Source organism: Ambystoma mexicanum, chromosome 2p (assembly GCF_040938575.1).
Source record: "Ambystoma mexicanum isolate Mex_15411 chromosome 2p, UKY_AmexF1_1, whole genome shotgun sequence".
Classification (NCBI taxonomy): domain Eukaryota; kingdom Metazoa; phylum Chordata; class Amphibia; order Caudata; family Ambystomatidae; genus Ambystoma; species Ambystoma mexicanum.
In genome coordinates, this window is record NC_090923.1 from 1,174,474,979 (window position 1) to 1,174,502,216 (window position 27,238).

A 27,238-nucleotide genomic window follows, 5' to 3' on the forward strand; every position below is an offset into this window, starting at 1 on the left:
AGGCAATTTGATACCCGGACCTCCTCACCCATTCAGCTTCTCCTCCGGTCAAGCTACCAGCGGTCCCGGATCTTCTCACCAGAGGCGCAATCCTGCATCACGATCCAGGATCGTTCAACCTGAGGGCTTGGCTTCTGCAGCCCTAGAGTTCGGAGGGTATGAGTTGACTGCAGAGAGGTACTCGCCAGGGCGTCGTCGACTTCGAAGTGCTACGGTCACAAATGGAAGCGTTTTGCTACATGGTGCCTGTCGCAGAAGATTACCTCTCCAAGGGTCACGGCCCCGCAGATTCTTCTGTACTTGCTATCTTTGGCCAAGGCCGGACAGAAGCACGCCTCAATCAAAGTACATCTGGCGGCTATCTTGCGCTACACCAGGTCTCCAGGTAGGTCTTCACTTTGGTCTCATCGACTCATCAAGGAGTTCCTCAAAGGACTACTTTGATCTTTCCCGCCGGTGAAGGCTCCTGCCTCGGTGTGTGAACTCAACGTGGTTCTTATGAGCCTCACGGAGGGCCCCCTTTGAGCCTACGCATCAGGCCCCTCAAGTTCCCCTCGTGGATAACTGCTTTCCTTGTGGCCATCAGCTCCGACAGGAGGGTGGGTGCGAAACAGGCCCTATCCTTCAAACAGCCACACCGGACTTTCCACGAATCAAGGGTGGTGCTGCGGAGGCAACCCTCTTTCATGCCGAAGGTTCCGTTGGAATTCCACCTCAACAAACCTTTGTTACCCGATTTGTTTTTTTCCCCAAAACCTTAGTCACCGGCTGAAACGGCCTTGCACTCAAGTTTTCGAAAGACTTCACAGCTGTCCGTGAATTCTGGTCCTGTGACCCATGGGAAGGCCATGTCCAAGGCTTCCATCTCAAGCTGGCTCTCCGGCTGCATCATGCACTGCATCGGTTGGCGAACTGACTGCTGCATGTCCGAGAGCCCACTCCACCAGATCGATCGCTGAAACGACGGCAATCCTGGCTGGTGTGCCCCTGCTGGACATCTGCAGGGCTGCTACGTGGAAATCCAGGCACACCTTCACGAAGTTCTATTGCATCGACAGGGACTCCAGGGAGGAGTCCAGAGTCGGCTAAGCAGTGCTATGCAACCTTTTCACTTGAGGCAAGTCTGTTCCAGAGGTAAGTGCAAATTGCTTCTGTTGAGCCTTGCCACCTCCCGTGGTTGTGTAAGGTGGTACTGTTGTGTATTTGTTATTCATGAGCATGTAAGTTCATGCCAGACCCCATGCTGGAGAAGTAAAACGTTACTTACCTGTAATTATTGTTCTCCAACATGGGTCTGGCATGGATTCACATGCAAACCCTCCCTCTGTCCCCTCTGCGGCTATTCTTGGTCATTCTGCCACTTTACGTGCTTAACAACTCTGAAGATGGATGCCAGAGGAGTGGCATAGGGAGAGGACGGTCATTGGATGGTGCAGTATGACCCAGCGATTGGTTTATGGGAGAAATACAGTAAGTGACAGTGAAACAGTTTTTCTTTTAACAAGGATTTCCAGCCTGACTGGGAATATTCATGAGCATGGGAATCCATGCTGGAGAACAATAGTTACAGGTAAGTAACGTGTTCCTTATTTAATATATACATTAAGGCACACTGTTGTAACTTTCAAGTTAAGTAAGTACTATAACACAGTAAAACAATAGAAGAACACTTGCAATATTCTTCGGAGAATAAATCACAGTTGTAGTCACACTAGAATAGCTTTTTCAGTAACAAATCACATAGTAAAACCACCTGAAACAAACTCATAACTTTTAGTAACTTTTATGCAGCTTGAGTCCAACCCTATTCCAAGAGTCTCACAATGTTCAGAGGGGACACCGGGCCACCAGTGACCAGGGTTAGGGCAGGAAAACAGTGTAAAGAGTTCCGAGTGGCAGACTTAACAGGATCGCGTCTTGATTCTGCAGGTAAGTAAACATTAGGTTTCATAAGTCAAGAGGTTTTCTTGAAGGGTTGCCCCATGGACCAATGTCCTAATGGGTTGTCCACCCCAATGTAACTCTAAAAGAGCCTTGGAGGGGTGGAACGTACCAGCTACCTACAGCCCCCAGGAACACAGGATCAACAAACAGGCCCCACTTAAATATTACTACGAGCAGGACAGTACCTTGGCATGAAGCAGTTGCTGCAGAATGGTTCCAGCGGTGAGGCAACAGCAGACCCTGTCACATGTTTCTCGGTCTTGGCGACAGAAGAAAGGGACTTAGTCTGCACGAGAGTTGTGGTCAGATCCACCGGATGCCCACCAAAAGATGTGTGTGGTTCTGGGTTGTTGACAAATTTACTTGTTGTATAAGTGCCTAACAAATGCATAATAAATAAAGAAAGGCCGGCTGTTGCGCTGATAGACATCTCCTTTTCTCGGTGCTTGTCTTGGGTGAGGGGACTTTGGGAGCTGGCTCCAGTCACTGGAGGCTTAGAAGGAATAAACCTGGTTTCCCCCTCCTCCTATCAAAGGAAAGATTTGTGCTTTGGAGGAGAGTTGGTTCCTAGTCACTTGCAGTGAAAAAAGTGTGCGACTACATGTACCAGAATCCTTAGAGACTTTAATGAGAATTAACCAGAGACACCTGAAAAGGAAAAGGAAAAAAGCCTCCTTGATGATTGATAGAGTAAAGAAAACTTTGGAGAAGACTAGCTGTTGCTTTAGCAGATAAATCTGACTGGGAATCAGAGTGCGCGCCTCATCTCCATTTCTTCTTACAGGCTTAGAAGGATGCCCATGAAGTTCCACGAGAATTTGAACTTCAGTTAATTATGCACAGCGATGCAGCACAGATTCCCTGGTATTGGTGAATTGCAGGCCGTGGAGGTTGCAGCTCTTCCAGGGATAACACAAAATGCAGTTAGTCTTGGGACTGTTTAGGCCCACCAGTCCAAGGGAGAAGTAGTTGTGTTCAGATCTTCGATGTCGCTTAGACTTTGAGGTCGGGACAGCAGCAGTTACTCAGCAGGCGCTGGCGGTCACTGACTCGTGGTGTCCTCTGGATTCTTCGGAATCTTCTGTTGCAGTGGTCGACTGAGTTCCAGTTGCAGGACCTCTGAATTTATCCAGGAACGCTGGCTGAGCCCACCAATCGGGACCAATGCACCAGTCAAACCTCAGGACCCATGCACCATATAAACCTGAGTGGTAGTTGTGCAGTGGAGACACCCAGCCTCCCAGTCTAACCTGGTTTCAGTCAGGCACACTGCAGGACAAAGGAGTTTCGGTCACCTCCCCCACTTCCTGTCCTTCCAGTCACTCAGAGCCTTTGGCAGGCTTTCCTAAGGAAACCTGTTGAAGACCAAGGGACCAGAGAATCCACTCCCACCCAGAAGGTAGAAGATATCAAAAATGACAAGTCATCGTGTTTAGGGCTTAGAATAGTCCAGCCATCATTTCGGGTAAATGGTGACCCTTGTGTCCACAGCTGCGAAGACAGCCTGCACCAAAATCCATAAGAAGTCTTGCAGAAAGGTACACTGCCACCAGCCTAAACAGAGAACCTGTCGCAGTAACCAAAAGTCAAGAAAAGGGATACATTTGATCCCCCAGCACTACACATAAGGTGGGGTGTGATGATCTTGCAAAAGAAAATACAGGTAGGATAAGAGTATCCCCCTGCCTTGGTAACAGTGAGTTAACCAAGGAAAAATCAAGACCAGATGGTTGTACAAGAACACCTTAATGTGGGCATCAGGGGCAGGAAAATGTGGGTGTTGGGGCAGTAAGGCTGGGATCCTCCAGTCTTTCTGCAACTGGGGGTTAAGGGAGCAGAGGATATTCAGTGATTCTACTCCTGCTGCTGGCCCTTTAACCCAGATAATTTGGCAACAGTTTCCACAACTCGCTTCTCTGCCGAGCCGTGGATATCAATAATGCAGGAGGAAGAAAGCAAAGTTACCATATTGGAGGCAAAGTATTTGTTTATCGTGGAAGTTGCAGCCACGGGTGAACTGTGGTATAATTTCTGCTCCTGCCACCACTCACTAGCACATCCCACCATGCATACGTGGCAAGACAGAGTAGATGGCATACCAGCCTATTCAAGGCAGGACAGAGTAACAAAGCAGAAACACCCGATACCGGATACCTCTCCGCCCAACCAGTTCCAGGCGCACACAAATAATCCACAGCAGGTGCAACCCATAGTGCAGGGCCTGGCCCAGCAGGAGTGGTTGGGACCCAATATAAATGCATGCAGGGTGATCATAGGTTTTTGGAGTAGCAGAGTAGCAAGGCGGGAGGTGCAGGAAGAAGGGTGTAAAGAACTGAAGGTGGAGGATGGCAAGAGAGAAGTAAAGATGCAGGACACTTTGTTGAATGATTCAGAGGTGGAGGAGGGAAATAGACCTGAATGTGCAGGAGGAACAGCAGGTGAATGAGACCTGAATGTGCAAAGGGTGATGGCGACAAATTTGGCAGAGCCGGAGGAGTGGAGTGACCTGATGGGGCAAAGGAAGAATGAGGGTCAGAATAAGCTGAGGCAGCAGAAGGTGAGAGTGATATGTATCAAGGAAAAGGAAAAGACAAGAGTGAATGAGGGGAACATCAAGGATGTGGAGGGAGTTGTTGTGATGACCAAAAAGTGGTAGAGGATCAGGGCTTGGAAGAGCAAGACAGTGAGACAACATCCAACTACTGGTTGTTTCAGCGGCGTGGAAGGCGAAACGAGTTAGTGACTGATGAGCAAAGAGGTTGGTCCATAGATAGCTCAAGGGCTGTCCCTTGAGTGGTCTATGGAAGGCCTAGAGGCAGATATTCTGGTGCAAATGAGCAGCAAATCAGTGAGGAGGAAAGCAAGACCGGCTTGGGTGAACAGATCAGGTCTCGATGACGGGGAAGCACTGCAACACCTTGTGCAGTTCCTTTCCACCATTGTGTCCATTTCCCCTCTGGGAGACATTGTGAACCTACAGAGACAAATATGGCAGCCAAAGACAGAAACCCTCCAGGAAATATGGGCAGTTGCCAACCACGCAAAGTGGTGTACAAGAGACTGAATGCCGCTGGAGAGAGGCCCACAGAGGCTCGTCTTTGGGGCACATTTTCTGCAACAAGAAGACTCTTGTCTGCCAGCCGAATTCCCCTTTGTGTTGCGCATCATTGTGTCCCTAATCCTTTTGAACCCAACTTATGAGCTGCATCCTATGTGGACTCTACTTGGCTTCATGACAAAACTGAATAAGATGCAACTGCTCAACATTCAAACTCACTTGGCAATTGAACACAATCTGCAACACACTGGGAAGGTAGTCATTTTGCAAGTAGCCCTAAACAATTTCCCTTCCATTATATATGACTCATTTGGGGCCATAAAGGAAGATTATCTCCCGTCCCATAGGGTCTGACATGAGTCATATGTAATTGCTTGTTAAGAACTTACCATTCATATGATTCTACTGAGGGGGAAATAAGAGCAGGATGGTATAGGATGGGAAAGAAAACGTGATGTCATGTTAGTTGCTTTTATAGCTCGGACATTACCCTAATTTGGCTTCAGAAATAAATTGTCCATCCCATGTCTTGCTGTTTTCAATCCCTTCAGTTTTCCTTTTTTCCTTTTACACAACTCTTGCTCATCATTTAAGTTGATGTCTCTAGTAGGATGATGTTTGCGTTTCTCCTACAATGCGGGATTTGCACGTACATCAGTTGGGCCTGCCATTGCATCTTGTCATCCCTTTTTGTGAAGCATCATTCAATCCAAACTTCTTGTCTGTCTCCTACATGTTTTTCAGTTTGGCTCCATGACAGTAGAGATAAAAGACAGTCAGAAGAGTAAGCCTCAGGTGGACAGTGAACGAGTCATTCTCAGAGCACCAAACCTACAAGAGATCTGGGCTATGGATCCGCTCCACCAAGGCCAGGGTCTGCGGTCAGCAGGCAAGAAAAGGAAGAAGCTACAGAAGCGAGCTGGTGAGTGGTGTCGTAAAGCTCATGCAATAGAGGTCTAGGATTAGGGGTGTTTGTGTGACAACAAAATCAAGACTACAAATCTGCACTGTCAATTAATGGTGATGGTCATAGCAAAAAGAAATAGAATATGTTTGTCCCGTCACATGTTTTTCTTTTGCTTCAGTCACAGTGGAAAATGTTCCTGTTAGAAGGGGGCAGTACGAACTTGGTTATGTCATCAGTGGATGTGGTCAAAGGAATACAACGCATAAAGATTGAGTGGGCTCATTCCCATTCCTCCATTTTCAAAGTTATCCCTGAATCGGTGGCACAGCACCGAAATTAAAAAGAATGCCATGCCATGCTCACACCCTTCTTTCCTCCCATTCCTAAATGCTAACAGCCACTCCTTTTTTCTACCTTGATGGCACTGGGACACTCTTCGCTCTTAAAGCCTTTACATTTCATTTGTTTAGGATATTTCACGTCCTAATCATCCTGGCCCATAAGCAGGAAATCCAAACTCTGTCCTTCCTGCCTGAAAATATTTTCCAGTTGCCTACAGTGCCCGGCCCCATTACTCGCAATGCAACATGCTCTCTTTGGTCACAGTGGAATAGCCTTGTGAGGTTGAAGGAGATCGCTCAACCGCCTCACCCGCCTGTGGATTTCAAGATCTTCGGGGCGAACAAGCCTAGTTAAAAAAAACCTTCATTTTCATTGACCCTCTGGCCTAGCAGTCGGTTATTCAGATCGCAAAACTGGGACGTGCTGGTGTGCAGGCACATCAAACTGACGGTGGCCTTAAGGCCTCATGCCTAAAACCAGCATTCATGCAGAGGTCCTGGCTTGGCAACTTAACACCGACCCCTGTGCTAAAGATCCCTTTGCGGTTTCAACCACTGCCTAGTCCTTCTGGCTCTTGCCTGGAGGATCCTTTGGGATCTAAACACCAATCCTCTAAGTCTAGAGTCGGAGGATCTGAGGTGCCTAGTGTTATGTAAGATTTTCATAATTAGGATAAATCTTCCTGACCTGTGTCAACCCCAGACGTTTTTGCTTAGACTTGGTAATTATTTTACCCTGTCCCTAGGTGAGTGGGAATCTTTTTCCCCCTCTCACCTAGTCTTTTACTCTTTATGGGTGACCTTTTTATGTCTTTCCATAGTGTGTGATTGGAGTTCTAGTTTCATGTAGCTTTGGACTGATTAATACGCTATGGCGGCACACAATTGGCTTGATTTTAATTCTCTTATTATTTTGTGGGTGAACTACTGTTCCCAAGAAGTAAAGTGGGATTCACATCTCCCTTACATTGATTTTAGTGAGCCAGCACACCCCACCTTATGTGGAGTGCTGGCGGGGAGGGGGGGATATATTGTATCCCCTTTCTTGCCTGGTAACATTTTTGTTACAATTGAAAGTTTACTTGAATAGTTGGTGGTACTGGTTTTAACCTTAGTGGCTTTTTAGTTGGATTACTCACAGGCAGCCTCGGTAACGCACAGAAGGGCTACCATTCTGCTACAATGGTGGACTCCTTTTTGTTTGCCATTTCTCGTTTGTTGTTTCCGAGGTCTTTCCCTGCCATTCTAGGTGGGAACGACCTCTGTGGAAATGTCTTCGGTGGGAATCCTTTATATACCACGCCTAGGCTCCAGAGTGTCTGAGAAGTCAGGAAGTGAGGGAGCAGCCCTTTGTCTTTCACCTTGCCTGAAAGGAACTAAGTCCCAATGGGGATGTGGGGGGGTTGGGGGAGGGAGGTCTGGCTGTCCTTATTGGACAGCCAGATCGGCCCTTTCTGTAAACTGCAGGGAGAGTTTTCAGAGGGTGTGCTGTAGTTCCTGATAAATATTCTGATCCTAGAAGCGGTTGACAAGTGGACCACTGGAGCGGAGTCCGAAGAGGAAAATGAAGAAAAGACGTCTGCAGTGATTTCCAGAGAGCCTGCTATGTAACCAGAGCCTGATGCAACTCTTCCTTCCAATCTACCTGGGGGTCCCGAAAATGAAGACTCCTACCCAGAGATTGGTGAGGCCCACTAATCCCAAGACCACCTGCATTTTGAGCCACCCCACGATGTGCTGTGCTGGTACCTTGCTGGGCTGCAAACCACCAATAACCTAGTACCTCGAGCCTGAGTGCAGTGTATGGTCTTCTGAACCTCGCTTAAACTTTGGTGGACTCCTGCTGGATCGCCACATACCCGATTCGAATCCATGATGTCCCCTCACCAGAGTGCAGGACTGAAAGAGTGAAGATAATCCGACCAGGGATATTCGTTCTTCATCTGGCTCCTGTAAAAAGGTGTCAAATCCAGAGCCGCAAGAATCCATGAAGAAACCTTTGCTGGTAGCCTCCTCTGACTGCTGCTGGAAGTTCCCATCCAGTGTCCAGTTCTTTTGTCTCCAGACCAAGAATCCAGGGACTGGGTCCTGTGCTGCTGCAGCCTGAAGGCACCCACTCTGAAGCTCTTCTTTGCTCCTAAGGTACTGTGTGGGCTTAGGTGATGCTTACCTTAAGTCTGGTGTGCATCCTCCGAGGCTGAGTGGGTGATTTGTGTGATTAAGAGTTTTCCCATACCATTTGCCATGGGCTAATGCTGGAACGCATATAGGAGGCTTCTGTGAAGTCCCTGAACACTAACTCTGAAGCAAATAGTTACTTGTTTAAGAAGAAATCCTCTGAAACTTTGACTTTCCTGCAACTGAATTCTATCCTGACCTGCCATCTGGCTCCTAGACCTTTAGGATCTCTCTTCTTCTGCTTCTGGGAAAACTCATGCTATAGACTAAGCCATGTTTTACATAAACAAGCAGGGAAGGACCCACTCTCCAACGCCCAAACTGGCCCAATGCATTTGGAAGTGGACACTCAAACACATGTTTCTCCTATCTCAACATGTTCCAGGGGAACACAATCTGCTTGCAGATGTGCTCAGCAGAAATATTAAACTACCAGTAGAACACAGGTGGCGTTTACATGCTCACATTTTGCATGTCGTTGCAGAATGGGGGCATCCAAACATTGACCTCTTTGCAACACTGGAGAACACACAATTCCCAGATTACGCCTCGAGGTATCCCGAAAAAAAATGTCCAAGGGAGGTCTCTGGAGGAAAAGGCCAGGGAGATTTGCTTACACTCCAACGACCCCCCCCCCCACCTCCTCCACCCCCAAATTCCTCTCAGCCCAAATGACTGTTCGCCCACACACAGTCCTTTACCCAATTTAGGACTAGTTTTTAACTCACTAAAGGTTCACCTTGCTGTCCATTCTGTTTCCACCACCTCTCAAAGCAAGGTTTCCAGGTGGAAAAACCAGTAATCAAGGCTTTTATGGAAGGGGTAAAAAGACTCATCCCTGTCCTCACCCCACCCCCCCTCCCCCCTCACCCTGTTTCTAATGCAACTCCCGGATGGGACTTGAATGTCATCCTTACTAAACTTATGGGCTAGTCTTAGGGTTCTCGAATATAAGACTGCTCCTGGTAGCTATTACTAAAACCCCTATCGCAAACAAACCTAAACCAACCTTACCCAAAGGACCTGCCAATAACTCACAACCTATTGCTCTTACTGGGGCGTTAATAAATGCCAGATCCCTAGTAGCCCACTCAGCAGAGATTGCTGACGTAATTCTTGAAAAAAAAAACTAGACTCCTAACAATTACAGAAACTTGGTTACACGCAGCAGCAGGACCCTCTCGCCTCATCGCCACACCTGACAATTACAGCCTACAGATCAGATAGAGAATCCGCTAGAGGCGGGGGTGTGGCCTTCATTGCCAAAGCTTCATTAGGACTAAGAATCATCCCAAATGATACTACGACTTCATGTGAGCTCCTGACGGTGACAATTCCCCTCTCCTCCTCGAGGACCCTATTCATGTATCTAATCTACAGACCCCCCAGGACCCTTATCAGTGTGTTGATTTCTTCTTCAAATGCGGCTAACGGCCAACCCCAAACCTTCTTCGCAAATCCTCCTACTAGGTGATTTCAACCTTGGCTCTAATGACCCGACCGCCCATTCTGCCCTGCTACTGGCTAAATCGCTATTAGAATTAGGCCTTACACAGAGTTCTCCTACCCACCTATGATAAAGGAAGAATCATCAACTGGATAGCAGACCTCAACTGTAAAACTAATATAACTGCCATTGAACCCATATCCTGGACAGACCACTTTCTAGTCACATTTGACTTGCAAAACTGTATCCCCTCCTTCAAGACCAATGCCACTGCACCCGCTATTCCAACAAGAAACAAGAAAAATATCACAGTAGATAACCTCATGCCTTTTCTGGGACCCCTTCTAGAACCCCCCCACTCTCGGCTCAACTAGTGGAGCTATACAATAAAACCATCACTACTGCCCTGGATTCTATTGCTCCCCTAAAATTACGCAAAAGAAAACCCTCGGCACACTTGAACACTTGGTTCACCCCTAAACTTACCGAAGGAAAGAAAAAAGAAAATGTGAAACCACCTGGAAAAATGACACGCCCACTCCTAACAAAAATACACTTCTAAAGATCACAGCCAATTACAAAGAAGAAATACTTCTAGCCAAACGCAAATCCGATAATTAACAGATCGATTAAGCCTCCTCAAGTACCAGAGAACTGTTCAACATTCTCAGAACTTGAGACACCTGACCCCCCCACTCACCCCTTCAGAAGATTGTATTAAAGACCAAACCTGGGGCACTAAAATCCAAGATGCCCTAGCCAATAAAATCTCAAAGCTCCCAAAAACATTGCTGACAAACTACTCCTTCAGTCACAAGATGATACTCAAACAAAACCTTAACCTCCCTAACTTGCCCCAACGATTCAAATTCACCTCAGTTTCCACCCATGAAGTTACTAAGATTATAGCCTCCCTCAAACCCTCTAACTGCCAATGGGATGCATGCCCAGCCATTGTCATAAAAGATGCAGCAGGTATACTTGCCCCTTTTATCACCTCTTTAATCAATGCTCTCTTCAACACGCGTTCTATTCCTACTGACCTAAAAACTCCTGGGTACTCCCCCCCTTTTGAAAAACACATCTTTGTACCATAGTATACCCACCAACTTCAGACCAATAACCACATTCCCATTCTTGTTAAAGATCTTAGATAAAGCAGCATATAACCAAATACAAAACTATCTTGAGATAAACAAACTACTCAGTCTCCATCAATCAGGCTTCAGGCCCCAACATGGCACTGAAACTGCCCTGATTGACCTAAAAATAAATGCAGTTCAGCCCTTTTGCTCCTATTTGACCTCTCAGCTACCTTTTGACCCGTTTGATCATGGGATTTTGTGTAAGCATCTCTACAGCAGCCCATTTTTCTCCAGAAGCCACAGCCTGGATTAACTCATTCTTAAGTAACAGGACTATGAGAGTTTTATCCATATTGGCTGCAGCGGATCCAATCCCTATAACATGTGGAGTCCCACAGGGCTCGTGTGTGTCACCCACTATGTACAATGCTTTTACAAAACCACTATTTGACGATTTGAATGACTTGGATGTCACCTACACGAATTACGGTGATGACACCCAGATCCTTATACCACTGACAGGGGACTATGACAAAGACTTAGCCCTTGTCAATAGAATCTCTCTCATCATTCATGCTTGGATGGCAACACATGGATTCTGCCTGAATGATGAGAAAACTCTACTCGTCTTAGCCACCTCTACCAATACCACTAAATTGGGAGACCGATAGCATTCCTTCAACATAGACTGACACATCATCAAGGTCGCTAAAGAAGTGAAAACGTTGGGTTTTTACTTAGATTCCTCCTTGAACATGTGCAAACAGGTCAGAGCAACAGCATCGGCAACAGTTTACACTTGCAAGCTGATCTGTTCCTGTAGACCTTTCCTCTCTACTAAAAGTTGCATTACTCTAGCTAGAGCCTTAGTGCTTTCCAAAATCGACTATTGTAATGCTTTTTATTTGTGAGCTCACAAACGGGTCATTAAGAAACTACAGGTCTTACAGAACAATACCCTTAGAACAGCCTTCAGCTTCCCTCGCAGACTACATATCTTCTCTCAGACGCAATAACTGGCTTTGTATCAAGGAACGTATCCAACTCAAAACTACATCCCTAACACATAAATGCCTTAATAATTCAGCCCCGCAGTACCTCATGGATTAATTCCACAAAACCCAGCATGCTAGTCTAACGAGAGCATCCAATTCAGGATCTCTACAAGTACCCAGATACAAACTAAAGAAAGCAGGGGGCAGCAGCTTTCCAGTCTTGGCGGCCCAACTCTGGAACACTCTACCCAAGACTCTTAGAGCGGATCAGCCCTTTTCTAAATTCAGGAAAAATATAAAATATAAAAAAGTGATTATTGCCAATGATGCACCCTACTACTGGTGACAATTAGGTCACCAGTTACCTGATCCTAATTTGACCCACCTGAAATGGGTACTTTGCTGTACTCTGTAAATATGGATGTATATTTTCTGTATTGTTTCTTGCGAACTGGTATTGCTATATATGTCTCTTCATACTGACCACTGTATATTTTTTGCTGTACCTGTGTATATATTCTGTGTAACTAAGAAAATGCATATTCTTGTATTGCGCGCAGATACCTCATGGTCCAGCGCACATTATAAATAAACAAAACAAACAAAGCAAATTAATCGTACATAATGGACAAAATGTTAAAGTGGGTATCTCATGTGCAAGTTAGATTTGCGGTGCGCTGGATACTCACTCCTGGTTCCCCAGATGTAGTTCCTGCCTTCTGGCAGGAACTACATCTGGGGAGATACTTTTATGTTGAGATACTTTTATGTTGTTCCCATCGATAATGAAGTTGTCGTAATCAGGGCTGAGTTTGGATATATAGGTAGTGGTGCCCAGGATGATAAGCTCAGTTTTATCATCGTTCAGGCATAAGCCATGTGTGGCCATCCATGCCTGAACGATGCTATAGATCCTGTTCACTAGGGCCAGGTCCTTGGCGTAGTCACCTGGGAGTGGGAGGAGGATCTGGGTATAGTCTGCGTAGTTGGTGTAGGCGATACCCAGATGATCCTTTTCATCGAAGAGAGGCTTCGTGAAGACATTGTAGAGTGTGGGTGACACACAAGACCCTTGTGGCACTCCGCATGTTATGGGGATTGGATCTGCTGAGGCTGATGGAGCGAAGACTCTCATTGTCCGATTACTCAGGATCGACTTGATCCAAATTATGGCCTATTTTGAGAAGTGGGCTGCCGAGTCGAGGTGACTACAGAGGACTGTGTGGTCCACTAAGTCGAATGCCGCCGATAGGTCCAGGAGGAGAAGTAAGGCCGCTTGGCCATTGTCTCTGCAATCGTCTATTTGGGCCTTGAGGTCTATTAACGCCATCTCAGTCCCATGTTGCGGGCGGAATCCTGATTGACGGGTTCCAAGTAGGTGGTTAGACTCTAGGAAGTTTTGAATTTGCAGGTAAGCCATTTTATCTAAAATTTTTAGAAGAAAGGGCACAGTCGTGATGGGCCTGAAGTTAGTGGGAATGGCAGGGTCAAGGGTCTGCTTCTTTAGTAGTGGAAGTACCCAGGACTCTTTTAGGTTGATCGGTACTGAACCTGAGGTAAAGGAGGAGTTAATTAGCTTGGTAATAAATGGCGATAGTTCTCTCGCAGCATCCTTGATGAGTTGTGCTGGGCATTGGTCGCCTTTGCAGTTGGACGGTTTAAGTCCCAGGATGACTTTTTCTACCTCTATGATCGATACCTTAGAAAAGCAGAATCTGGCTCCCAACTTAGGCTGTGGTGGTGAGCTCTGAGGGATGTGTGGTGTTAGCGATGCCTTCTTGATGGCAATTTTGGTTTGTAGATTTGCTACTTTGTTTGTTAAAGCAAGTTGTATGCTAGAGCACCGTTTTTTATCCTTGGTACAGTTTTCTTGGGGTACAATGGGTGTTTCTAATTCTTTCAGAATGCTGAACAGTTCTTTGACACTAGATTTTGAGTTGGATATTCTAGTATTGTAGGTTTCTTGTTTGGATAATAGTATTTCTTTCTTGTATTGGGAGGAGGCTTTGGAGAGGTTGAGTTTATTTTTGACTGATGGGGAAAGTCTCCAAATAGTTTCAAGTTTTCTTTTGGCCAGCCTGAGATTTTTTAGATGGGGCGTGAACCAAGAATTGAGGTGTTTTTTTGGTTTGCTATTTCTTAGTTTGAGCGGGGCTATGTGATCCAGGGCTTAGGTCATGGCTGCATTATAATGTTCAACTAACAGATTAGGGTCCATGCTGTCAGGTAGTGAGTTCAATTTAGGTATTATATTAGGCATCAGATTTTCTGCTGTCATTAGTTTTTTATTTCTCGTTGGCAGAGGTGGGGCGGGTGAGGACGGGGCAGTGGCCCGGTTGGTTGTCACTGTGAATAATAGCAGGTGGTGGTCAGTCCAGATCTGCGGTACAGAATCTGTAATATTTACTTCGCAATTATGTTCTGCTATCCAATCAAGGATGCAACCTTTGTTGTGGGGGGGTAATTCAACTTTTTGGGAGAATCCCAGCTCTTTCAGGATCAGAGCAATCGCTGTCGATTGGGTGTCCTTGTTGTCACTATAGCCTAGATTAAAGTCTCCTAGCACTATTGTTTGGGATGTATTTTTTAGGTTGTTGGACGGGGATGTCGAGATGTCCTCAGCGAAGGTTCCGATAGGACCTGGTGGTCTGTAGATGAGGATGATGTTTAGGGTTTGGGAGTTGGCAATGGCTATTTTGACCGTAAGGCATTCACAGGATTGCATATTGGTAGTAGTGATGATCCTCATGTTCAGGCTAGTTTTAGCTAGGATTGCTAAACCTCCACCTCGGGAGGTAAGTCTGTCCGCGTGTAGGATTGTATAGTTGTCTGGGACTGCTAGTGATAGGGCTGGGCCAGCCGCATCATGTAGCCAGGATTCTGAGATGGCCAAAAAGTCTAGGTTGTCTGTGGCACTGATATCTGAGATCTCTGTGGCGTATGCGACTAGCGACCTGGCGTTTAAGTGCACCTTTGAGATATGGTTTGTGGTCTGCTAAGTTAAGACAGGTGGTGTTATGACTACCTTTGTTTGTCTGTTTGGAGTTGTTTATTCTGGGTCTGTTGGGCTTGGGCTGATTTCTGGTGGGTTCTACAATACCCTTCAAAGGTAACTGTATTTTATTTTGGAATTTTAGTAGTTCAGCTTTCTTGGCTGGTAGCTCATGCAGTTTGGACAGGCGAGCACGTAGTCTTAGGTTTCTGTCTGTAGTGTTGCATGGCTTTTGTAGAGTGGTGCTATCTGGATAGTGGGTCATTTTTAAGTCCAGGATTGGGTTGTTGTGTGTTGAGCATGATAGGGCAGGTGCGATGGGTGGAATAGGACGTGGTGCGAGGACTCCGAGTGTTAACTTTGGTGCTTATTTTGGGTGGTTGTATTCCTAATGTGATGATGAGGGCGATATACAATGGTAGCCAGGGTGACCTGTAGGCAAGACCCAGGGAGTACATGCTAAGTGACTGAGTAATTGGGTTGGACAGGGGGTTGGAGTCCCATCCTGGACCTGCACCGTTTTAACAAGTACCTGAAGTCTCAAAAATTCAGACTGGTCACGTTGCAGCACATGCTCGGCCAACTGTAGAAAGGGGATTTTACGTCATTGGAGCTAGAGGACGCGTACTTCTATGTCCCCATCCACAGGAAACATTGAAAGCTCCTACGGTTTGTGCGGCAAGCACTACCAGTTCAAGGTCCTACCATTAGGCTTGAAATCAGCCCCAAGAGTTTTTACAAAAGGCCTGGCCCCAGTGGTGGCCCATCTGCATCTGCAGGGCATACATGTATACCCGTACTTGGACGATTGGCTGATACACGCCCGCTCCCGGGAACTGGCTGACGAGCACACGAAGGAGACAGTCTGGCTACTGACAGAGCTGGGGTTCTCAGTAAACTATCCGAAGTCCTGCTTGATGCCATCAGAGAATGCGCTGTTCCTCGGCGCCAGACTCAACACGGTAGCTTGCCTGGCTTCACTCTCGGAGGTGAGGCTAGCAGCCATTCAAGGGAAGGTGCAACGTCTGTCGACTGCCACGAAAAGGGCCATTAATCCTTGCTGGGCATGATGTCGTGGTGCATCTAGGTTTCAGATGCGACTCGTACATGATTTCTTGGATGTACGTTGGATACCAGTGTCTGGGAGCTTTGCGGACAAGATCCCTCAACAAGGATTTTTGGTGGGCGATAGTATGGTGGGGGGGTGCGCCCAGGGAACGGGATTACAAACCCTTCCATACCATGAGATGGTCACCACGGACGCCTCTCTGGAAGGTTTGGGGGCTTACACCAGACGTCTACACGCCAGAGGTCTGTGGCTTCCGCAGGAGTAGGATCTACACATTAACATCCTGGAGCTACAGGCAGTGGTCTGGGCCCGCAAGTCTTTCCTGCCGTCTCTGAAGGGCAAGGTGGTGAGGGTTTTCACTGACCACCAACATGTTCTACATCTGGAAGCAAGGGGGCACTCGATCACGAGCACTCTCCAAGAAAGCTCAGGACTTGTGGCACTGGGCCATCAGACAGAGGATGTTGCTCGTCACTGTGCACCTGGCAGGTGTCAATAACACCATGGCAGACTCCCTCAGCAGGGAACTGTGCTCCTGCCATGAGTGCAACCTTTGTCAAGATCAGGTGGACCACCTGTTCGTCAAATAGGGCAGACCCCTGATCGATCTTTTTGCCACAGCGGCGAACTTGGTCATACTGCCACTTTACGTGCTTACCAAATCTGAAGATGGCTGCCAGAGGCGGTGCTTAGGGAGAGCACTGTCATTGGATGGGTGCAATATGACCCAGAGGACAGAGGAAAAATATAGTTTTGAAGTGAAACAAAATTCACCCTAATAAAATTCACACAACCCACTGCTAACAAGGATGTAAAGAGTAAGACTATTTTTCAAGCCACGGTGAACGCAAGAGGCAGAAGAGGGACTACAAAGGGGCCGCAAGGTGTGCCTCCCAGACCTGGGGCGAGTGCCCGCTTTACCTACCCTGGCCCTAGGGCCCTTCTGACTTTTGTGGAGGTGGAAACGGGAACAGAGCACTGGGGTGCTGGAAAACAACTGGGGTCCTCCTACTGAGAAGCGTAGGGTGCCGTGAGGGCCCCCTGGACTGGGGCACTTGCCCACCTCGCCGAATTCTGGATATCGCGGACAAGCGGAAATTGGGGAGGTACACAGACATCGAAACCCCGGAGGCCCTGAGACCCTAGACGTGGCTGGAGTGGAGGTGTGTGGCCCCCGTACTTGGGGCGTGTGCCTGCCTGCCCAGACCCTACAGCAAGAGGAGTGACATACTGGAGTAAGAGGGCTGCCTGGAACCACGGGTTGGAGACAGACATTTGGTGAGCTGCTTGGCCTGGTGATCTTGAACAAGTCCCGGGATTCCCGACTGGGGGCACATTAGAGCCTTGCTGCCCACCATGCTTCTTCGGAGATCTGACAGGCTGTTGGGCATTGCGAAGGTTTGACTCCCTCTCAGACCCTTCCCCCTCCGGTGATCTGGCGCTCGCGGAGGGCCTGCTACATGGAGGTTCTCTATCCGGATGCATTCCTGCATGGAGCCCAGATCCCGACTTGTGGAATTCACATACCTGAGCAGTATGGAATTCGCATATCTGAGCAAGTCGAAAAGGGAGTACAAAAAAAAAAAGAGGGCGATGCCGGGAGTGGGGACTCAATGGTGACAAAGAGGGACGTTGCCTCGATAATGGAGGAAATTAGAGATACGAGGGCCTATATTGGAGGCAAAGTAGACAAGATCAGCGTCGGACACGATAAAAGGGAGGAGAGGCTGCAGCAGGTAGAACATCACCAAACCACACTGGACACCTTGGAGACCCAAATCGATGTAAGGATGGGCGAACTGGAGAGAAAGGAAGCTGAAATGGTGTTAAAAGTGGATGACTGAGAATCGCGAGAAGAACAACCACCTCTGGTTCTTTGGGGTCCTAGAAAAAGACGGGGAGACCGAAAGAGAACAACAGAGAATGATACATGAGATTACAAAGCGCCTCTTCAAAGACGACTCGATCTGTGAAACTAAATTTGAGAGGGTCCACAGGGCTGGTGGTCTGTCCGGAGGCCAGAGATCAGTTCTGGCATGCTTCCACAACTACCCAGACAGGCTCAAGATTTTGGAGAAGCCCCAGGGGCCGGTGCTGCTGGGTAAGGCGAGAATTGCATTCTTTCAGGACCTGTCCTCTCTGACCCTCACAAAGAGAATGCTGTGTCTACCCCTGACAAAGTGGCTGAATGGGAAAGGGGTGTGGTACTTATGGGGATTCACGTTCTCTATTTTGTTCAAGCTCGAGGGACAGAGGCACAGGTTCATGTCAGAGGGGAGACAGAGGATGGCGCATTAAGGGACCAAAGAGGAGAAGAATTCCGGGCTCAAGGAAATTCATGTAGTTGAACCTCCCCCTTACTCCCCCCGATGCATCCCGAGTACTCCCCCAGAGATGGCATTAAGGTGGTCCATGGAAACTTTACTTATGGTCTGGGCCGATGGCGATAACCTGAGGGGTGGTCACAGTTTGCACTACGGGGGAGCTTAAGAAAGTTTTAGACAGGTTTGCAATGTGTTAGGTTTTGGGCTAGGGTGGGGGCACCAGAATTTGAGGTGCCTAAAGCGAGGCTTGGGTTGCAGGCTTGTTTGGTGGGTCGGGCTCACCTAGTGATGATAACGGAGGGACCGAGCGCCGGTGGGGGGAGAAACGGGGGGATTGGAAAGGGGAGACGGAGGGGGTTTTAGGTTACACACATTGGCTCGTGTTGTGTTCACTTGGGAAATTGAGCTCTTTGCTTCAAGGGGGTCCGCCTTTGTTCGAAGCTTCACTTCGGGCATGCAGATAGGTCATGGCTGATAGATGTCGAGTCAGGATGGGTGACAGTCTGCGTGTATGCACACTGAAAGTTAAGGGGCTTAACTCCCCCACCAAGAGGTCCTTGGTTGCCAGGGAATTTGGAAGGGCGCAGATCGACTTCTTATTCCACCAGGAAACTAGATACCAGAGAGGGGACAAACGGAGGATCCCTTCTGGCCTTATAGGAAGTGAATATTGGGTGTCAGGAATATCCAGGAAGGCAGGGGTTGGGATTCTGGTCCGTAAAGGGCTTCGGATGGAAGTGACGAAGTTATGGTCGGATTTAGAAGGGAGAGCCGTGCTGATCTCTGGCCTGATCAAGAAAATAAGGTTTACTTTCGCAACGATATATGCTCCAAACCAGGGCAGAAAAGAATCCTGCAAAGAACTCTAGAGGAAGTGGTGGGTGAGTGCCAGGGACATCTTATCCTAGGGGTGATTTCAACATCTGGATGGATGCGAGTCTGGGCAGGCAGGTTAGACGTGAAGGTATATGATATGGCATTTATAACGCGCCTATACACAAGTGTTTCAAGGTGCGACGAGGCAAGGGAGGGGAACAGAGGGAAGCCAGAGACAACAATCTTACTAGGCCAGGTGACTTTGAAATCACGCAAGTGAATGGGGAGGGGGTAAAAGTGGGAGGGGGGAGTGCAGTCCATAGGATAGACAGTAAATAAATAATAAATGGGAAGTGCGGCCACTGGTGGCAGGTGCAAAAGTAAGTGCAGACATCAGGTGTCGAGTGCAGGTAGCGGGCTGTAGGGATACAGAAACAGCCCACAGTGCAGGGATTGCCAGGGGGGCAGTGCAGGTGTGCAACTGGCGGGGAGGGGACCTGGGCCCGAGAACAGAGGGTAGCCAGGTGACCAGTGCAGTTTCAGCCAGGAGTTCAGCAGGGGAGAGGAGGAGAGAAAGCAGAAGCAAAGAGGAAGGTCTTGAGGTGCTTCCGGAACTTGAGATAGTTCTCCTCAAGTTTCATAGAGGCAGCGAGGCTGTTCCAGAGGGAGATCTCAGCAGAAGAAAGAGATCTACCACCAACTCGTTGCTTGGAGAAGCGACTGACCCTGAGGGAGTTGGAGGCGGAAGAGCGCAGAGCTCGAGAAGGAAGATATTTAGGAAGAGAGAGTTGAAGTTATTGAGGTCCCAGAAGGCATTGTGGACAATGCAGATGGTTTTGAACTTGATCCTCGCCGCCACTGAGAGCCAGTGCAGAGATTTCAGTCCTAGAGAGATACGATCCCTGGCTTGGGGCCAAGGACAAATCTCAGTCCTGTTTTGGATGAGTTGGAGAGGGCAAGAGTAGAGGCAGGCAGATTTAGAAAGGATGTTGCAGTAGTCCAGCCTAGAGAGAACCAGAGCTCTGGAGACAGTGAGCTTCTGGGGGAAGGAGAGGAAAGGAAGAATACCTCTGAGGAGGTGCAGCTGGTAGTGTGACTTCTTAGAGATGTGAGAGATGTGAGGAGAGAAGGAGAGTGTGGAGTGGAAGATGACCCCGAGGTTTTTTGCCTCACAGGTAGGAGCAGGAAGAGGGCCAAGAGGCCGGCCAGAGTGTGACCGGAAAGGAGGCAGCGGGTGTGCCAATGAGGAGGAGCTCAGTCTTACTGGCATTAAGGCAGATTAAGGCAGATCATTGGCAGCACACCACTCCTGGATAGCAGACGGACGGTCAAAGATTAGAGAAGGAGAAGAGGTGGCTGAAGGGAGCCTAAAAATGAGCGGAGTGTCATCCGCATAGCACTGAAAGTTGGGGCAGAGAGTGGCAATGCGTTGGGCAAGAAGAGCCAGGTATTGGTTCAACAGCCAGGGAGAGAGGTTAGACCCCTGGGGAACACCATACATAGGTAGGGATAGAGGAGAGGAAGGACCCAAGTTGGACCTGGAAGGGTCGATCGGAGAGGAAAGAAGTCAGCCAAGCCAGGGCCTGATCAGTGATACCCAGGTTACCACAGACGGTTGAGCAGGATGGCATGTTTGACCATGTCAAAGGCAGAAGAGAGAGAGTAAGATGAGGACACGGGGTGTTGGAGAGCAGGCCTTCGTGGATGTTCAAGAGAGCAGTTGCCATGCTTCTGGCAGCTCTGAAACCAGACTGATGGTCATGAAGACAACCAACAGTTTCTGAGTGAAGATTAAGCTGGGATATGGCCCTCTTTTCCAGGAGTTTGCCCAGAAAAGGGGTGCTGGAGATTGGGTGGCAGGAAGTGTCGGCAAGAGGTTTCTTAAGAAGAGGGTGCACAATGGAGTGCTTCATGGGGAAGGGAAGACCCCAGTGGCGAAGGAGTGGTTGCAGAAGTCAGCCAGAGCAGGAGTCAGGGGGTCAATGTGGTCCTTGATGGTTTTGGAGAACAGGGGTAAACCTGTTTTGACGAGATTTTCATAGATGGGACTTGTCTAGAAACCTCGTCTGGGGAGAACTGGGTAAAGGCAGAGAAGGAGTGAGGCGAGGTGGCCGAAGAAGGGCCAGAGGAAGAGCAAGGAGTAGGGGGAGGAGGGAGAGGGGAAGAGAGGACAGGATGTCCTGAGTTTTAGAGATGAAATGAGAAGTCAGAGCTGTGCAGAGGGCCTGGGAGGGATCAGGAGAGGTAGACACTGCAGCGGATTGGCCAGTTCCTTGCAGATTTTAAAGATTTCGGCCGCGTTCTTAGATGCTGCAGAGACACAGGCTTGGATGTGAGCTCTCTTCTTGGTGCGGACAGAGAGCCGGTATTGCCTTGAACAGGAACCCCAGAAACAAGGAGAGGGTGAGCTGAGAACCGCTATGGGGTTGTACGGGTTGAGGGACATATGGCAATACTTCCACCCACAGGAGAGGGGGGGTTCACTTTCTATTCTGCTCCACACAGCACTCTCACAAGAATAGATTACCTGTATATATCCAGGGACCTATTGGACGTGGCAGTGAGTCATGGATTCACCCAGTCGGACCATGACATGGTGTCAGTAGACATTAATTGGGGGGAGGTCTGTGCCCTAGAAACTCTAAATGGAGGTTTATTTAGACCCTGTGGAAGGACCCGGTTTTCAAAGTAGAACTAAAGAGTGGTATCAAGGAATTTGTTATTAACAACACGGGTGAGGTGGGGAAGGGGACAGTATGGGACACGGCGAAGGCCACATGGAGGAGCTTGTTGATTGAGGAGGGGGCCCACAAGAAGAGGGAGAGTACACTTTTAGAGAAAGGGCTCAGGGACAAAATAGGAGCCCTGGAAAGCCTCGCTCAGTCCTCTCCCACAAAGAGGGAGTACCATATTTTGGAGGGTAGGGGCCTGAGAGAGGAGCTGAAATTGCTTGAGAAGGGGAAGGTAACCCGCAATCTACAGTTTCTGAAACAAATTCTATGAGAAAGGTGATAAGGCGGACAGTCTCCTGGCCGCAATATTACAGGGTCAACGGGCAGAGAAATGGGTCTCAGAGGTCGATAGTAGCGAAGGGTCTGTGGAGGGTACTTTAGAAGGGATTCAAGAGGCATTTGCCTCGTTGTACGAGGACCTGTACAGAAGTGAAGGGGGGCCTACAAAGGAGAGGTCGACTAGTATCTCGAGGGAGCTTCTCTACAGTCCATATCGAGGGATGAATCGGGAGCCATTGATGCCCCAATTACCGGTGAGGAAATTAAGGATGCTATAGGGACCCTGAAGAATAAAGTTTCTCCCTGTGGTTCTATAAAACCTTTGTGTCGGCCCTGCTCCCCTTCTTGACACTGCTCTTTCATTATATTGAAACGAGGAGAGCACCAGACTCATTTGCCCAGGCCCTCATCATGGTGATACCCAAGGAGAGTAGAGACCCTGGGTCCTGTGGCTCATATCGCCCAATTTCCCTCCTAAACATAGATGCCAAGATTTATGCTAGGGTCCTGGCAGCGAGGCTGGCGGTGCACTTACTGAAGCTTGTTCATTCTGACCAAGTGGGGTTGGTAGCTGGGCGACAGGGTGCAGACACTATGAGAAAGACACTCAACCGGATTAATGAAGCTCAGGATATGCAGGGTGACTCTCCGCTCTGTGGACGCTGAGAAGGCCTTCGACAGGGTTCAGTGGGATTTCCTAGAGGCGGTCCTTACAAAAATAGGGGTGGGTAAGAGATTTGTCAGTGGTATCATGGCGATTTACTCCTCTCCCAGGGCCTGTGTGGTGGTTAATGGGGGATACTCGGTGGTTTAACCTGGGGAGGGGACAAGACAGTGTTGCCTGCTTTCCCCCGCTCTTTTCGTGCTCTCGCTGGAACCTCTGGCCCATAGGCTGAGATGGGAAAGGCAAGTGGCAGGGTTTGTTGTAAGGGGGAATGGGGGGGGAGGGAGACTTACAAATTGGGATTGTACGCAGATGACATGCCCCTGCATGTGGTAAACCCACTGACCTTCGTGCCGGCGGCAGTAGCAGTGATTGAAGAATATGGCTGCATGGCAGGGTTCAAAATAAACACGGGCAAGTCGGTCCTTTTCCCCTTGGACAGAAGCAGGGATGGTGTTGCTTGGCGATTCTCAACCCGGGGCATGCGGGTCAGTATGGGGACGCTGAGCTACCTGGGCATTACAGACACTAGAGAGTTGAAGGATCTCCTTTAGGCACATCCCCTCCCAATGACTGGAATAGAGATAGACCTAGCGAAATAGGAAAAACTGACTGTCTCATGGATGTGTAGGTTGACCACGATTAATATGAGAATACTCCAAGATCCTTTACTTATTCAGATGCTCCCAATACAGATCCGGACTCCTACTTTAAAATAACCAAGGGCGATTTCTTTGGCAGAGGAAGAAATCAAAGGTCTCCAACACTGCAGAGAGTCTCTCGAAGGGCTGGGGGGATGTGGGTCTCCCAGACATACAATTGTACTATAAAGCTACTCTGCCTAGGATCCTGATTCTGCATCTCAGACGGCAGGAAGACATGCAATGGGTTGGTCTTGGTAACAACCACTTACGTCTGGCTACTGTTGGGGAATGGTTGCGAGTTCCTAGGTTGAAGATACTGCATACGGTAAGGAGTCACCCCATTTGGGATACCATTTGGAGCATCTGGCTTCAAGGAACCAGGCTGGGGGACGTTACAATGTGACCCTCACCACTTGGTCTTTTGTGGGTGCCGGGGGTTAGAGATGCCATTCCAAATCCAGAGAGGTTTCAGGGCTGGTACGAGGCAGGTCTCGAAAGGGTTGGGCAATTGTGGAGGGATGGTAGGTTCATCACAATATAGAATTGGAAGAGAATGGCCTAGCTCTCGGTTTTCTTGTACAATTGAACAGAGTGTTGAGAGGATTGGAAAGGGAAAATCCAGAGGGAACTCACGCCTTTCGAGAAGATCCTAGGCTCCGAATTTGGGCTATAGGGTTGATTGGCGCATTATACAGGGCCCTGGTGGAGACGAGAAGGGAACCCTCTGACAGTTTGAGACAGCGGTGGGAGGAAGATTTGAAGATGGAACTTCCACCCCAGACATGGCAAAGGATATGCCGGGGAGCATCCCAAACATCCATTTCCTGCCACTATAAACTACATGGCATCAACTTATTGCACCAATGGCAGTATGACCCGGTTAGGCGTTCCAGAATGTTCCAAAGTCCCATGTGCTGACATAAGTGTGGATCGAGGGCCGGCTACTGGCATATGTGGTGGGGATGCGGGGTGGTCCAGTCTTACTCAGACAAGGTCCTCAGCTGGATAAGGGACCTGGATGGGATCCAGAGGGCACCGATATTTATATTGTTTGGTCTACAAGAGCAAGAAGGGGACTAAATAAGGTTGCTGAAAATGGTACATAGCTTGCTTTTGGCAGGGAGGGCTTGTCTGGCTGCACAATGGAAGAGGGAGCTCCCTCCTGGTAAGAAAGAATGGATCAACACGGCTCAGAACTTATACCTGTGGAATGCATAACGGCAGCAATACATGGTGACCCTGGGTCTGTTGAAATAGAATGATCTGATTTTTGTGAAAAATATGTCGGATAAGTAGAAAGAAAGAGCGACTGTCCCATTTCTAAGTGGGGGAGGGGAGTACGACCCCTCGACCTCCTTTGCAACATTGAGGTTACCATACACAGACTGGAATTGACACCTGTCCAAGAGATTTTTGACCCTCAAGAAATATAGCGGAGTTCAGGTGGACATGTGCAAGCATTTCTTTGTTAATGTGAGGGGGGAGAGGAGAGAGGGACAGGAGCGGGAGGGCGGTGGGCAAATTGAAATGACACTTTTACATGTTCTTATTGTAACAGAGGGTTCCAATGCCGTTTTACGTATTTTGTCTTTTTTCTTAAACTCAATAAAACTGAAATTTTAAAAAATCGAAATCAATAAATTTGAAACCAAACATTTAAGTGGAACACAGTTTGTGATGCATACGTTTGTCCAATTGTAACTCATTCTGCTTTCTTGTTCTTTCAGATAAATTATCAATAAAACTTTCAGATTCTTTAACAGCTGCCATGAACTTTGGATTGTCAGACAATTAGCCAGGCCAAGACAACATGAAGGTGGCGTGGGGGAAGGAGTCTGAATCAGTGTGAACACTGAAGCATCCAGTGGGCCAAGAGTGCAAAGACTGGTTCTCATAGTGTACATATTATTGGTTCAGCTGTCTACTAGAAGCACCTTTTTTTCATCAAAGAAATGTATGGAGTAATGTTGGAAAGGATTCTAGCAAAGCCGGTCATTAGAAATAAGAATGAGGGGAGGAGGGTTAGAAAAATAACCAAACTCATTGGTCAAATCATACAAGAGCTTTAATGAATCAAGTAATACCTATGATCTTTAGCATCCACATGGCGACCACAGCCTTGCCCAACTGTGTGGCATTCAAATGGAGTTCCTGAAATACGTTTTCCAGACCTTGCAACTTTCTGTATGTCTTGGCAAAACTGTAGTTCATCAACTGTGTTAAACGGCAAATAATAAATTAAAATTAATAATTTTGCTATCAGTTTCTTATTTTAAAAAGCATTTTCGATCTCGTACCACCCCTTCCACACATTACGTTTTTGCAGTGCACTTTTGGGGTTGTTCTTATCTTATACAGTTCAGTCAGTGTTAAAAACGGTTCAATCTGCCATCAACTACCTTTCACCATGATATTCTCCAGACCCATCAGGCTTTCTGTCCAACAACTTAACACATTTCTGCCGGATGAAGTGTTTCTACAAAGAAGAAGCACATGAGCTATTCCAAAGCATCGAATAGGCTGCTGCACTGTGGCACAGTTCTCCTACAGGGTTCTCAACACCATGCAACAGCATTGCTACTCCTGCAACCCTCTCAGTGGGGTAGCATATCTGGAGAAGGAAATTGAAACATGTGCATTGATGAGTATGCAAAGCTTGTACTTATTCGCTCTCCCTAATGCCAATGACAAAAGTACTTAAAAGAGCAACCCGTTCATACTGTGTTCTGAAGGAAAGGGCCTTACAGCTAGGAGGAGAGGTTTTGTCCTGGCAGCTCAGAAGGCCGAAGAAGACATGTAATGAATGGTATTAAAACAGCAGGAAGCAAATATGAACTTGGCTCCTGTTTTAGAAGTGAGGAGACTTGACACTCCGTAGATTGTATCTGGAGCTCTGCAGGAGGAAAGAAAGAAATTTGCGTTTAGGACCACATTGCAAACTGCATATTCACATAAGAGACGCAGAGTTACTGCAACAGTCAAGCCAATAAAAAAAACCTGCTTACAGAGCCTTGGTGTCATTTCCGAGTTCGGAGAGCACATACCAGAGTTAAATGTGCATCACCTTGCTCCGTTAGTAAAACGTCTTGTAAACTGTGCATTCACTTACAAACTGTGCTCCTCGCAGTCCTAATAATTGTGAATGATGGCTGCCAAGACTGCTGTCCATCCTTCATGACTTGCTGGGAAACATACTGGAAGCAGGTCATAGGCTGAAACGGACTTGTTTTCAAAGACTGACTGGACCGCTGTCACTCTGGATGGAGCCACCCCTTCCTCCTTTTCCCCCTCCTCCCCCCACCTCCTACATTACCAATGTTCAACCATAAGGTATTAGATTTGTATGCCAAGTAAATATGTTGCGACTTAGGCTTTGCTTTTGGGTCGGTTGTCCAGGAGGACCTAAAAGCATTTTTTTTATTTCTCTTTTCACCCTCACTCCAGGCTGGTTTTGACCTATTCAGATTTACTGGGAGGAGCACCGCAAATAGATGACCAGAATTCAATTTAGGGAAAAATGTTTGACCATAAGAAGCCTCCAAGTTGATGCTTACAAACAGGGGTGGACTGGGAACCAAAACAGGCCCTGGAAATAATGTTCAAAGTGGCCCCATATTACACATTTTCAGCAAGCCCAACACTTTTCCTATGAGAAAAATCCGAAATAAAATAGGTTACCACACAAAAAAAGGTCCAGTGTGCAGAGGCCTACCAGGAAATGAGTTCCCCATAGGCCAGCCCACCCCTGGTCTGGAGGCACGAG

At 47.9% G+C, this 27,238-nt stretch overlaps 2 protein-coding genes across 2 annotated transcripts in view; one reads left to right on the plus strand and one right to left on the minus strand.

Annotated features, from left to right (window-relative positions):
- The window catches only part of GNL3L (G protein nucleolar 3 like), a 608,820-nt gene extending 583,094 nt beyond the window's left edge, over positions 1-25,726 (plus strand). Inside the window, exons 14-15 of the mRNA XM_069645327.1 lie at positions 5,747-5,924; positions 25,203-25,726. Coding sequence (XP_069501428.1) covers positions 5,747-5,924; positions 25,203-25,270 — 246 coding nt within the window. The 3' untranslated portion in view covers positions 25,271-25,726. The remainder of the gene's footprint in view (positions 1-5,746; positions 5,925-25,202) is intronic.
- The window catches only part of LOC138567279 (uncharacterized), a 215,709-nt gene continuing 213,897 nt past the window's right edge, over positions 25,427-27,238 (minus strand). Inside the window, exon 6 of the mRNA XM_069645328.1 lies at positions 25,427-26,368. Coding sequence (XP_069501429.1) covers positions 26,324-26,368 — 45 coding nt within the window. The 3' untranslated portion in view covers positions 25,427-26,323. The remainder of the gene's footprint in view (positions 26,369-27,238) is intronic.